Source organism: Piliocolobus tephrosceles, chromosome 12, assembly GCF_002776525.5.
Source record: "Piliocolobus tephrosceles isolate RC106 chromosome 12, ASM277652v3, whole genome shotgun sequence".
Classification (NCBI taxonomy): Eukaryota; Metazoa; Chordata; class Mammalia; order Primates; family Cercopithecidae; genus Piliocolobus; species Piliocolobus tephrosceles.
In genome coordinates this window covers 42,345,127-42,359,480 of record NC_045445.1, presented here as the reverse complement: position 1 = coordinate 42,359,480, position 14,354 = coordinate 42,345,127, and the positions used below count along the sequence as shown (strand labels likewise).

At 36.3% G+C, this 14,354-nt stretch overlaps 1 protein-coding gene across 6 annotated transcripts in view; it reads left to right on the top strand.

The window, feature by feature from the left end:
- ALG13 (ALG13 UDP-N-acetylglucosaminyltransferase subunit) overlaps positions 1 to 14,354 on the top strand; it is an 82,081-nt gene that overhangs the window by 15,166 nt on the left and 52,561 nt on the right. For 3 of the 6 annotated variants that reach the window (XM_023203028.2, XM_023203029.1, XM_023203030.1), the window contains 2 exons: positions 11,519 to 11,602; positions 14,242 to 14,292. In XM_023203028.2, coding sequence (XP_023058796.1) covers positions 11,573 to 11,602; positions 14,242 to 14,292 — 81 coding nt within the window. In that variant the 5' untranslated portion in view covers positions 11,519 to 11,572. Of the gene's footprint in view, positions 1 to 3,885; positions 3,906 to 9,544; positions 10,959 to 11,518; positions 11,603 to 14,241; positions 14,293 to 14,354 lie in introns of those variants that run through there. The other 3 variants (XM_023203037.2, XM_023203031.1, XM_023203027.1) reach the window with 3 other exon arrangements.

The following is a 14,354-nucleotide window of genomic DNA, read 5'->3' as shown; positions in this document are numbered from 1 at the left end:
TTTCTGTCTTGGTATGTAATTCCTCTTTATGGCAATTGTGCAAACATCAGGAGATTTTATATAGTTTTAGTTTCAGTACTGTTACTGATTGGATGTGAAAACTTAGGTAGGTCTTAAAACTATTTCAGACCTGTTTCTTCATCTGTAAAATAAGAGGTCCTTTGGAGCTGTAAAATTCCAATTACTTGTTTTCCCAGTTTATGATGCTATTGTTTCTTGCTCACTAATGATAAAATGTTTAAATTTACTTTTTAAAATTAAGGTAATACATGTGAATAGTTAAAAAATGTTAATTAATTCTGCAAGGCTTACAACAAGGAACAGCAGTTGTATGTCTTACTCCTTCCCGTCTCTGTTACTTGCTTCTTACAGGTGACCATATTACTTTATGTTTTATAAATAATATGCTTAAACTGGTTTTGTTTTGATTTTTAAATTTGAATATCAGTTTAGGCTTCCTATATGGAAGAGGAGACTTTCTTTTTTTTTTTTTTTTTTTTTTTTTTGAGACGGGGTCTCGCTCTGTCTCCCTGGCTGGAGTGCAATGGCCGGATCTCAGCTCACTGCAAGCTCCGCCTCCCTGGTTTACGCCATTCTCCTGCCTCAGCCTCCAGAGTAGCTGGGACTACAGGCGCCCGCCACCTCGCCCGGCTAGTTTTTTGCATTCTTTAGTAGAGACGGGGTTTCACCGTGTTAGCCAGGATGGTCTCGATCTCCTGACCTTGTGATTCGCCCGTCTCGGCCTCCCAAAGTGCTGGGATTACAGGCTTGACCCACCGCGCCCGACCAGAAGAGGAGACTTTCAAAAATTAATGTTTTTAATTTACTAGTCACGATTGTATATACATTTATAGGGTACAATGTAATGTTATGCTATTTGTGTACAATGTGGAATGATTATGTCAAGCTAATTAACATATCCACCTCACTTACCTATCATTTTTTATGGTGAGACATTTGAAATTCTTATTTTGAAGTACACAATATATTATTGACCGTAGCGACTCTGCTGTACAAAATATCCCAGAACTTGTCTTCTATCTGAAGTTTGTACCCTTTGATCAACAACCCCCATTTTCTCTTTTCCCACTCACCCCCCAGCTTCTGGTAACCATCATTCTAACTCTCTACTTCTATGAGTTCAACTTATTTAGATTCCGTATGTAAATCTTGCCCTCTTTGTCTTTCTGTGACTGGCTTATTTCACTTAGCATATAATGTCCTCTAGGTTCATGTGTGTTGTCACAAATGACAGAATTCCCTTTTTGTAAACACTGAATAGCATTCCATTTTGTATATGTACCACATTTTCTTTATCCATTCATCCACTGATGGACACTTAGGTTGTTTCCTTATCTTGGATACTGTGAATAATTCTGCAGTAAACATGGGAGTGCAGGTATCCCCTGACATACTGATTTTATTTCCTTGGGATATATATCCAGAAGTAGTATTACTAGATCATATGGTAGTTCTATTTAATGTTTTGAGGAACTTCCATACTGTTTTCTATAATGGCTGTACTAATTTACATTCTCACCAACAATGTACAACAGTTTCCTTTTCTCTGCATCCTTGCCAACACTTATCTTTCATCATTTTAAATAAAAGCCATTCTAATAGTTGTGAGGTGATAATCTCATTGTTTTGGTTTGCATTTCTCTAATGATTAGTGATGCTGAGCGTTTTTTCATGTACTTGTTTGCCATTTTTATATTGTCTTTTGAGAAATGTTCATTTAGTTCCTTTGCCCATTTTTAAATTGGGTTACTTGTTTTCTTGCCTTGTTGAGTTGTTTGATTTCCTTACAGGGTGTTTTTTTTTTTTTTTTTTCTTAGGTTTATTTATTTGTTTTCTTTACATATTTTGGATATTAACCCATTATTATATGTATAGTCTGCAGATATTTTCTCAATTTCTGTGGGTTGTCTCGTCACTTTGTTAATAGTTTCCTTTGCTGTGCAGCAGCTTTTTAGTTTGGTGCCATACCATTTGTCTATTTTTGCTTTTGTTACCTGTGCTTACAGGGTCATATTCAAAGAATCATGGCCCAAAGAACTGTGGAGCTTTTCCCCTATGTTTTCTTCTAGTAGTTTTGCAGGTTCGGGTTTTATATTTAAGTTTTCAATCCATTTTGAGTTGATTTTTTAATATGATGTAAAGAATCCAACTTCATTCTTCTGCACATGGATAGTCAGTTTTCCCAACACCATTTATTGACGAGACTGTCCTTTCCCCATTGTGCATTATTCTTAATACGTTTGTTGAAAATTGACCATAAATGTGTAGGTTTCTTTCTGGGCTTTCTATCCTGTTCCTTTTTTCGATGTGTCTGTTTTTATACCAGCATGATGCTGTTTTGATTATACTCACTTTATATATGATTTGAAGCCAGGGAGTGAGATGCTGCTAGCTTTGTTCTTTTTACTGAAGATTATTTTGTCCATTTGGGATCTTCCGTGGTTCTATATAAATTTAAGGATTGTTTTTTCTGTTTCTGCAAAAATGTCATTGGAATTTTGATAGAGATTGCATTGAATCTGTGGATCACTTTGGTAGTGTGGACATTTTCACAATATTCTTCCAATCTATAAACATGGGATATTGTTCCATTTATTTGTGGGTTTTTTTTTTCAGTTATTTTCATGAGTGTTTTATAGTTTTCAGTGTTATATCAGTCTTTTACCTCATTGGTTACATTTATACCTACGTATTTGTTGCTATTGTAAATGGGATTGTTGTCTTGATTTTCTCTTTGGATGACATAGAAACACTACTGATTTTTTGTATGTTGATTTTGTATCCTTCAACTTTACTCTTTTTTTTTTTTTTTATCAGTTCTAACCATTTTTTGTGTGTGTGTAGTCTTTAGGTTTTTCTATATACAAGAGCATGTTATCAGCAAATAAAGATAATTTCAGTTCTTCCTTTTCTAGTAGGATGTGTTTTCTTTCTCTTGCCTAATTGCTCTGGCTACAATTTGTTGAATAAAAGTGGTGAGAGGGGGCATCCTTGTCTTGTCCCTGATCTCAGAGGAAAAGCTTTTGATTTTTCACCGTTAAAAATGATCATAGCTATGGGTTTATCATATGTGGTGTTTATTGTACTGAGATACATTTCCTGTATACCTAATCTGTTGAGAGGGTTTTTGTTTGTTTGAGACGGAGTCTCATCCTGTCACCCAGGCTGGAGTGCAATGGTGCGATCCCAGCTCACTGCAGTCTCCACCTCCCAAGTTCAAACGATTAACCTGCCTCAGCCTCCTGAGTAGCTGGGATTACAGGCGCCCGCCACCATGCCCAGCTAATTTTTTTTTTTTTTTTTAGTAGAGATGCGGTTTCACCATGTTGGCCAGGCTGGTCTCGAACTCCTGACCTCGTGATCCGCCCACCTTGGCCTCCCAAAGTGCTGGGATTACAGGTGTGAACCACCGTGCCCGGCCAAGAGTTTTTTGTTTGTTTGTTTGTTTTTTCATTATGAAGGGGTGTTGAATCTTGTCAGATGCTTTCTCTGCCTCTATTTAAACGATCATGATTTTTATTCATTCTGTTAATGTGGTGTATCACATTTATTGATTTGTATATATTGAACCCTCCTTGCAGCCCAGGGATAAATCCCACTTGATCATGGGGAATGAGTCTTTTAATGTGTTGTTGAATTTAGCCTGCTAGGGTTTTGTTGAGGACTTTTGCGTTTATGTTCATCAGGGATATTGGTCTGTAAATTTCTATTTTTGTGGTGTCCTTGTCTGGCTTTGGTATCAGGGTAATGCTGGTCTTGTAAAATGAGTTTAGAAATATTCCTTCTTTTTCAGATCTTTGAAAGAGCTTAAGAAGGATTGGTACTGGTTCTTCTTTAAATGTTTGGTAGAATTCAGCACTGAAGCCATCGGGTCTTGGACTTTGGTAGGAGACTTTTATTACTGATTCAATCTCCTTCCTCATTATTGGTCTGTTCAGATTTTCTATTTCTTCATGATTTAGTCTTGGTAGGTTGTATGTGTCTAGGAACTCATCCATTTCTTCTAGACTGTCCAATTTGTTGGCGTATAATTGTTTATAGTAGTTTCTTGTGATCCTTTGTATTTCTGTGATATCAGTTGTAATGTCTCCTATTTCATTTCTGATTTGAGTCTTTTTGTCCTAGTCTAGCTAAGGGTAGGTCAATTTTATTTATCTTTTCAAGAAACTAACTTCTAGTTTCGTTTATTATTTTTCTATTGTTTTTCTAGTCTCTTTCATTTATTTATGCTCTGATCTTTGTTTCCTTCTTTCTGCTAACTTTAGGCTGTTCTTCTTTTTCTAGTTCCTTGAAGTATAATTAGATTATTTGAGATCTTTCTTCCTTTTTAGTGTAGGCATTTACCACTGTAAATTTCCCTCTTAGAACTGTTTTTGCTGCATCCTGTAAGTTTTTGTTTATTGTTTTCCATTTTCATTTGTCTCAAGGGTTTTTTTTATTTCCTTTTTGATTTATTCTGTGACACATTGACTTGTTCAGAAGCATTTTGTCTAATTCCCACATATTTGTGTATTTTTCAAGATTCTGTTACTGATTTCTAGTTTCATGCCATTGTGATCTGAAAAGGTACTTGATATGATTTCAGTTCCCTTAAATTTGTTAAGACTTGTTTTTTAGCGTAACAATATGATCTCTCCTGGAGAATGGTCCGTGTCTGCATAGCAAAAATGTGTATTCTGTTGCTATTGGATTGAATATTCTGTATATGTCTGTTAGGTCCGTCTGTTGTAAAGTATAATTCAAGTCTGATGTTTCCTTATTGATTTTCTGTCTAGGTTATCTGTCCATTGTTGAAAAAGGGGTAATGAGGTCCCAAAGAGCAGACTTTTTCTTTTTTCTCTTCCCCATTTCCCTTCCCATCCTCCTAATTTAGTTTTATCAGTTCTGTGAGATTCATTTTCAATGTTGATATTGCCATGACTGCTTAACTATAGTATTATTCACATCTGAGCCATGTAGTGTTCAATGATTTGTTTCCTTTCCTGTAAAACTTCATTTTATCTCATTTTGTTATTTTCTCATTTTCCCAGTTTTTGATAGTAACATCTCCAAATTTTCCAACAGAAGTGTACATCTCTCATTATATTCAAATACATCGAGTTATCTAAACCTTTATTATCTTTTTCGAGATATCCACTCTGGAGTTCTCCGTCCTATTTTTGGAAATGCTTATTTTCTAGTCCTACTGAGTGTCTGTCTTCCTGTGATTTCCCCTTCATCCTTATCCTGTAATTTCTTTTTGCTTTTCTCTTGTGTTGAATCTCCTATTTCCAAGATTGCTCCCTGCCACCCCCAGACTTTAAAAGAAAATTCTTTATTTTGGTTTCACATATCTTCAATAGCTTTCTGAGAAAGGGTGGCAACATTTTTAAATCTTTTTTTTTTTTTTTCTGAAAACACCTTGTTTTACTCTTTCATCTGATAGTTTGCTATAGAAATAAAGGTTGGAAATAACTTCCCCTATAATCTGGAGCTTCATTGTTTTCCGAATCCCAGTTTTTTGAGAAGTATATTGTGTTCTTATTTGTGTTCTTTTGTGTATAAACTGTTTTTCTTCTCTGAAAGCTTTAGGATCTTCTCTTTTTCCCCTGACTTCAGAAACTTTATTGTTATGTCCAGGGATGATGATCTTTTTTGCTTTCATTGTTGTGACTACTTCATGAGCCCTTTCAATTTCAATATGGATACTCATGTTCTACAGTGCTAGAATTTTTTTATATTGTCATAATCATCATCATCATCATCATCATCACCATGATCATTTCTTTCCCTCTGCTTCATCTCATTTTGGGCTTCCTGCTGGTTAGATGTTGGCTTTCCTAGATTGATAATCTAATTTTCTTATTTTTTCTTCCCAATATTGTTGACTATTCTGTGAACTCCTCAACTCTATTTCTTCTGCTTTTTTGTTTTACTTAACTGTTAAATTTAAATACAGTAAAATTAGCCTGTTTTCTTATATAGTTCTATAATTTTGACAAACGCATAATCATGTAACCACTGCCACAGTCGAGATGCAGAACAATTCCAGTGCCCCCATTTATCCTTTCTCTTTGTAGTCAGCTCTTCAACCCCAACTACTGACAAAAACTAATCTGTTTTCCCTTCCTATCCTTTGGCCTTTTTCAATATGTCATATAAATGCAGGCATACAGCGTGTAGCCTTTTGAATCTTGTCTTTTTTCGGTTCACATGTTTCATTTGAGATACATGTTCTTTTATGTATCATTATTTCCTTATTTTCTATTCCTAGGAAGTATTCTTTTGTTTGAATGTACCACAGTTTTTGTCCATTCACCAGCTGAGAAATGTTTAGATTCTTTCCAGTTTTGAGAGTTCATGATTATGGATAAAGCTACTATGAACATTCACATAGAGGTTTTTGTGTTACTATTTCTCTTATGTAGATACCTAGAAGTGGGATTGCTTGATCATATGGTAACTCTGTTCAATTTTATAAGAAACTGCTAAACTATTTTCCACAGTGGTTGTACTATTTTACATTCCCACTAGCAACATATGAGAGAGTTCCAGTTGTTTTATATCCTTTTCAATACTTGGTATTGTCAGTTAAAAAAATTATTTTAGTTATTCTAAGATGTATGTAGTGGTATCTCATTAAAGATATACAAATGGTCAATAAGTAGATGAAAAGATGCTCAGTATCATTAGCCACTGGGGAAATGCAAATCAAAACCACAGTGAGATACCACTTCACACCCACCAGCTTGACTATAATCAAAAGATGGAAAATAACAAGTGTTGATAAGGATCTAGAGAAAAATTGAACCCTCATCCACTATTGGTAAGAATGTAAAATGGTGCAGTTGCTCTGACAAACAGTTTGACAGTTCCTAACATTAGGTTAAATAGAGTTACCATATGATCCAGTAACTCCACTCATAGGTATTATGCCTAAAATAATTGAAAACATAAGTCAAAACAAAAAGTTGCATGTGAATATTTATGGAAATACTATTCATAATAGCCCAAAAGTGGAAACAACCCAAATTTCTATCAACTAACGAATGGATGAACAAATTTTGTTTTATACAGTGGATTGAACTATGTAGTGATGCACCATGCTACAACATGGGTGGACTTTGAAAACCTTATGCTAAGTAAAAGAAGCGAGTCACATAAGACCACATATTTTATGATCCCATTTATTTGAAATGTTAAGAATAGTGAAATCTATAGATTCAGGAAGTAGATTAGTGGTTGTCTGGGGTTGGTGGGGATAGAGGGATTAGAAGTTGACAGCTACAGGACGCAGTTTCATTTTGTGATAAAGAGAATGCTCTAAAGTTGATTATGGTGATGGATGCACAACTCTATACAACAAACCATCGAATTGTATGCTTTAGGTGAGTGAATTATATGGTATGTGACATACCTGAAAGCTGTTAAATTTACAGTTTTAAGAGTACAATTTAGTTTTTAGTGAATATACAGAATTGTACACATATCACCACAAAATAGTTTTAGTAGATTTTTGTTACTCCAGAAAGATTATTTGCGCTTATTTGTAGTCAGTGCCTATTTTCACTCCAGCCCTGGGCAACTACTTCATCTGCTTTCTGTCTCTAGATTTACCCTTTTGGCATATTTCTTATAAATGGAATCATATTCCTTTTGGAATCATACAGTTTTTGCTTCCATCTTCTTAGGACCAGTTTCTCCAATCCTTGTTAATGCTAGTTATTGTTTGTATTATTTATTATAGCTATCCTGGTGGGTATGTAATGATGTCTTACTGTGATTCTAATTTCCATTTTCCTAACGATTAATGATTTTGAATATTTTTTTATGTGCTCATTAGCCATTCTTGTATCTTTGGTGAAATGTGTATTCAAATCTTTTGTCTATTTAAGAAATTGGATTTTTTTATTGTTGACTTTTCAGAGTTCTTTACATATTTTAGTACAAAGCTTTTCTGGTTAGATATGTGATGTAAAAATATTTTCTCCCAGTCTTGGCTTGTGTTTTCATTCTCCTAACAATGTCATTTGCAGAGCAAAAGTTTTAAATTTTGATAAAATTGAGTTAATTTTTTTCCCTGTTATGTATCTGAGAACTCACTACCTAACTCAGGATCTTAAACATTTTCTCCTATATTTTATTTTTAAAAATTTTGAAGTTTTATTTTACATTTATGCCACTTAGAGTTAATTATAGTACAAAATGTGAGATATAGGTTGAGGATCCTTTTTTTTGCATGTGGATGGTCAAATTGTTCTGGCACCACTTGATGAAAATGCTATCTTTTTTCTACTGAACTGATTTTGCACCTTTAACAAAAATCGATGGACCATATTTATGTGGATCTACTTCTGTGTGCTTCCCTGTGTGTTTTTTCTTTTGCTCTGTCTCCTTTTGTCTTCCTGTCCCTACTTGTGTTTTTCTTTTTTCAGTTTTCTATTACTTTTCTGATTCTCTCCCTTCCTCTCCTGATTTTCCCTTCTCCCATTCCCTTCCTCAAAATGAAGCATTTAGATTGCATTGTTTTATATATCATACTTATTTTTAGTTTAAAAAGCAGATGTGAAGCATTTGTGTTTTTCTCTACAAGTACAGTATGCTGGAAACAAATTAACTTTTAAATTATCCTTTTTTTTGAGATGGAGTCTCGCTCTGTTGCCCAGGCTGGAGTGCAGTGGCGCGATCTCGGCTCACGCCATTCTCCTGCCTCAGCCTCCCGAGTAGCTGGGACTATAGGCGCCCACCACGCCCAACTAATTTTTTGTATTTTTAGTAGAGATGGGGTTTCACCATGTTAGCCAGGATAGTCTCGATCTCCTGACCTTGTGATCTTCCCTCCTCGCCCTCCCAAAGGGCTGGGATCACAGGTGTGAGCCATCACACCTGGCCAAATTATAACCCTTAATTAATTTTTCTCAGTGAATTAGTGACCTTAACGAAAGATGGCAATCTCTCTTCTCAGTGTTTCAGAACTTTTGCAAAAGGCATCACTTCTCCAGGGTTACAGTATCTTTACAAAAGAAATTAGTGGCTGGACACGGTGGCTCATGGCTGTAATTCCAGCGCATTGTGAAGCTGAGGTGGGAGGATAGCTTTAACCCAGGAGTTTGAGACCAGCTGGGCAATGTGGCAAGACCCCAACTCTACAGAAAATACAAAAATTAGCTGGGTGTGGTGGTATGCACCTGTGGTCTTAGCTACTTGGGAGGCTGAGGTAGGAGGATTGTTTGAGCCCAGGAGGTTGAGGCTGCAGTCAGCTGTATTCACACCACTGCACTTGCACTTCAGCCTGGGTGACAGAGTGAGACCATTTAAAAAAAAAAAAAAAAAAAAGAAATTAAGGTAATTTCAAATTGGCATGCTAAGGAAGTCAAGATTTATACTTTTTTTTTACCATGTCAAACATTATTTCAATCCTAAATTATAAAATATTGCTCCTTTTCCTAGAGGGAGCAGTCATGATTACTACTGGATCCACAGATACAAAAAAAAAAAAAAAAAAAAAAAAGAAAAGAAAAGAAAAAAAGGAAAAAACAATTTTGAAAACAGCTAAATGTTGTGCCTTCTTTAAAGCCAACTTTTGACCTTTTTTTTAATACTTAAAAAATGTAAGAAAGGAATTGGATTTTTGCGTTTAAATAAAAATAAAAGACGCTAGATAGCATAGATAATAGGAACAAATAATATAAGCAATTGGGCCTGCCTTTGGCACTTACTATTTTCTTTGGTTTTTCTCAGAATCCAGAGTTATGTTTCTGGAAAAGTATGTTAGTAAAACATTGAAACACATCTCTCATTGTCTAGCTCATCTCATACTGTACCATACCATTTCAAATGTAGTCTATTAGAAAGTTTATGGATATTTTCATGCTGCTTCCATTTAAATTTTTATTTCCATTTTTAAAGAAACACATTTTTTTTTGCATTTTTCTTTTTTATTGGTGCCATGTGATACTTTGGAGGCATTAGTCAAGAATTGTATAAGGTTTCCCTAGCATGGCCAATAAGATTTAGTTTCTGTGATCCTGGCAGAGATTATTATCTAGAATTAGAATATTACTTCAACCCTATATCTGGAATATCCAGGTAATAGCTTTGATACTTAGCTTGAACTGTGCCCTCTGCCACTATAGATAAAGGGAAGTTCCTTCTCCTTTTTTGTGTGTATTAAAAAGATATTAATACAAATGCTCACAGGTTAACTAGGTTCATGATGATTCCCTCCCTCCATGTTTCCCTGAAACTATGAAAGGAGCAGGGAATTTGGGGGAGAGACTAGTTGAATATTCAGCTAGATATCTTAAAGCAATGTAATGTTGACCACGCTGCAACCTACACACCTGAGCCTTATGTAGTCCCTTTTCAGCCTCCTGCAGCAGTTGCCCTGAGTTAAGCTGCAAAGTCAGTTTCCTTCTAGTCCCAAAGCTCAGCTGCTTATGCATACTTTTCTCAACCTTGGTCTGATTGGGTTAATCCCACTCTTTCCCAAGGAGGTAACTCTAAGCACTTTCTCCCTCCCTCCCGCGTCTCCTCCTCAGTCTGAGTTCCCTATTCCTAGGAGGATTGGCTCTTCCTCTTCTTTTCACAGGGTCCTGACTTGTCCTGGGCAAGCCAAGTCCATTGCTTCTGCTCCTGGGAAGTGCCAAGATTCTGCAGCGCTGACTTCAACTGCCTTCTCAGGCCTAGACTTTGGGCTGCTTTCCGGATACCTGCATAAGCAAGCCCTTGTTACTGCTACCCATCCTACCTGCACCCTGCTTTTTCCCTCTTGCCACACTTTTTTCCCTCTCCCTCTCACCCCCACCCTGTACAAAATGCATAAAGGATGGAAAAACTACTGCAGCCAGAAGTCTTTGAATGAGGCATCAATGGATGAATATTTAGGCAGCTTAGGGCTGTTTCGAAAGCTGACTGCCAAGGATGCCTCTTGCCTCTTTCGGGCTATTTCGGAGCAGGTAAAAGGAAAACATATCTTCCCTGTACTGAGTTTTCAGAGTTTGAGACATGGGTGGTCCTGTAGTTTGCCAAAAGAAACAAAAAAATTCCCCTGCTTTCTAGTGAGAACATCAGGCCTATCAGGTCCTAGAGAGAAGCTGCTTGCTCTTCTTAGCTTGGTGCATGCCTTTGCTTAATAGTCTATATTGCTGTACCTTTGCTATCTTTTCTGTTTTTTAAATGCTAGTTTGTAATGTAGGAGGGGTAAGATGAGGCTAAAGACAACTTTGAAATATATCTTGATCCTTTGTAAGCATCCCCTGCTTCCTCTAATACCTAAGAAAAAAATTATAGGCTGTGCACATAAGGAGTAGAAAAGGGGATGGGGCATGACAGTCATCCTACCCCAATTTCGTTGAAGATGATATTAAGAAAAACTTAGAGTAAGACAATTTAATTTCCCAATTTCCTACATATGTTCTGAATAAGGACGGCTTAAGTGTCCAGTTCATAGTCTTGATTTAGAAGTGCCTATTTTAAATGACTACTGACAGTAGGCTGGTCTTTCTCTTCTTTTTAGTTGTTTTGCAGCCAGGTCCATCATTTGGAAATCAGGAAGGCTTGTGTCTCATATATGAGGGAAAATCAACAAACTTTTGAGTCTGTAAGTAGAATACATACCCAGGGGAGAGCTGGTAGAATATGTAGCAGGTGGGAAAGTAATTGTGAGCACCTACCAAAATTAAACTATATCATGTAGTCTCCTCAATAGCAAATATTTAATTCCCAACTGGCTCCCTTCCCAGTAGCTAACGTGCTTCTGGACCCTCTGCTAGAATTAGGTTGTTTAAAAATCAAGGTTAATTAAAAATCAAGAATAATCTACATTTTCCCACTACTTACCTCGTCCTACACCAAGAACTCCAGACCCTAAAAAGTTACATTTTGATTGCTGTTTTATATTATCCATACAGTTTTATTGAACAATTAATAATAGTTCATGAAAGGTTTGGCTCTGTTAATGTTTTGAAATGCGTATTTTAAAATATGTACAAATGGGAACCCCCTCTATTTTCTTGCTTAATCCTGTGGACAATAATCTTCAGCCAGTCAATTTGAGGAATCTTGTAAAACTTAGTTGTAAGGGAACAAATGAGTCTAAGTATCTAGCCTTTCCATGTGACAAATTGTGTAATTAGAGCTCTGCCACTAATGATTAACTTTAGGTAAAACAACTTACAGAAGACATTTGTATACCTTCATGTATTTGAATTCTTGTTAATGAAATTGGAGGCTTCCTTTTGTGTGTGTGTGTGTGTTGTTTTTTTTTTAAACACTTCTGGCCCTTCCAATGCTGTTTGTTTCTTCTATTTATTGTGGGTATTTTTCTGCTGTTCGAGTTTTACTCTTAATTTTCTCAACTGGTTTCAGTGAATTTTAAAACTATGTGAAGACTTCTTGACTTAAAAGCTTGTTACCTTGAAGTTGATTGTAGTCTTCTCTACACCTGGAGAAAGGATTATTCGTGACATTACTTCAAATGCAAGACCACAGTGTAAAGCAGTGCAGCTCAAGTGTTTCTGTGCATACAAATCACCTGGAGATCTTGTTAAACTACAGGTTTTGATTCAGTAGGTCTGAGTTGTGGCCCGAGATTTCTTTTTTTTCTTACCTTGAGACAGGGTCTTACTCTGTTGCCCAGGCTGGAGTGCAGTGGCAGGATCACGGCTTGCTGCATCCTCTGCCAGGCTGAAGCAATCCTCCCACCTCAGCCTCCAAAGTAACTTGGGACTACAGGCACACACCACCTCACTGGGCTAAGTTTTTTGTGTTTTTAGTAGCGGTGGGGTTTTTGCCATGTTGTCCAGACTGGTCTCAGACTCCTGGGCTCAACTGATCTGCCCGTCTTGGCCTCCCAAAGTGCTGAGACTACAAGTGTGAGCCACTGCGCTCAGTGGAGATTTCTGCATTTTTAACAAACTCTGAAGTAATGTTTGCTATTGGTTTGTGGACAACATTTTGAATAACAAAGATGTGTGTAAAATTTTAAAACTACATAAATGAATCTCAATTCAATACTGAGTGATAGAAACCAGATCCCCTGCAAAGTTTATACTGTTTGATTTCCCTTATATAAAACTCTAGAAAAAATACAAGCCAATCTATAGCGACAGAAAGCAGATCAGTGGTTATATATGAGTTATAGAGGGGCACAAGGATACTTATGGAAGTGATATATTCACTATCTCAATTGTGATGATGATTTCATAGGTGTATACATAAGTCAAAATCTGTACTATTTAAGTTGGGCAGTTTATTGTCTGTCATTTATTTATTTATTTGAGACGGAGTCTTGCTCTGTCACCCAGGGTGGAGTGCCGTGGCATGATTTTGGCTCACTGTAAGCTCTGCCTCCTGGGTTCATGCCATTCTCCTGCCTCAGCCTCCCAAGTAGCTGGGACTACAGGTGCCCACCACCATGCCCGGCTAATTTTTTTTGTATTTTTAGTAGAGATGGGGTTTCACCATATTATCCAGGATGGTCTCGATCTCCTGACCTCATGATCTGCCCACTTTGACCTCCCAAAGTGCTGGAATTGCAGGCTTGAGCCACTGCACCCGGCCTGTATGTCATTTATATCTCAAAACTTTTTAAAAGGAAAATTTAAATGATTTTTTAAAAGTCTAGTGATATGTATCCATGGAACTAGAAATAAATCTATTACAATCCTGGGTTTAATTTCATTTTTATTGAGGCATATTTTACATACAATAAAACTTATCATTTTAAGTTTACCGTTTTTAGTTTTGGAGATAATATGCAATCATGGAACTACCACTACAGTCGAGATATAGAATGTTTCCATCACCCCTAAAAAGATCCCTTGTTCCATGGTCTTTTTAGAAACTAATGAAATTCTCTTTAAAGTTCCTCAGTTTAATTTTGTAAATGCATGTCTTGTCAAATTTGAAATCCTTAGAAATACTGGTCTTGCTTGATTTTTGAAAATTGTCATTACTTAAATTGGCGTTTCAAATGTAACTCAAAAGCATACCATTTGATGAAATGCACTGGTATGTGGATATGCCAGGACCAATTCCTAAGATACTTTTATACTCCAGCTTTTCTCCACTCATGACTTTTGTGTATGTGCAAATCTTGAGGTGCTGTGCAAAGTAGAAACTTACTACCATAATTGTTGAGCTGAGCAAAAAACCCATTGCAGGATAATATTGTAGAATATAATCAGATTTCAGTAATGCTGTGTATTTGGTTAAGTCGAGTTTGTTTTATTTTTGAAGTATGTGGAGGGATCTTTTGAGAAATACCTGGAACGGTTGGGAGATCCCAAGGTAAGATGAAATATGGGGGTTTTATCTTTTCAGAGTTACTTGGAATAGTAATGTAAATTTAT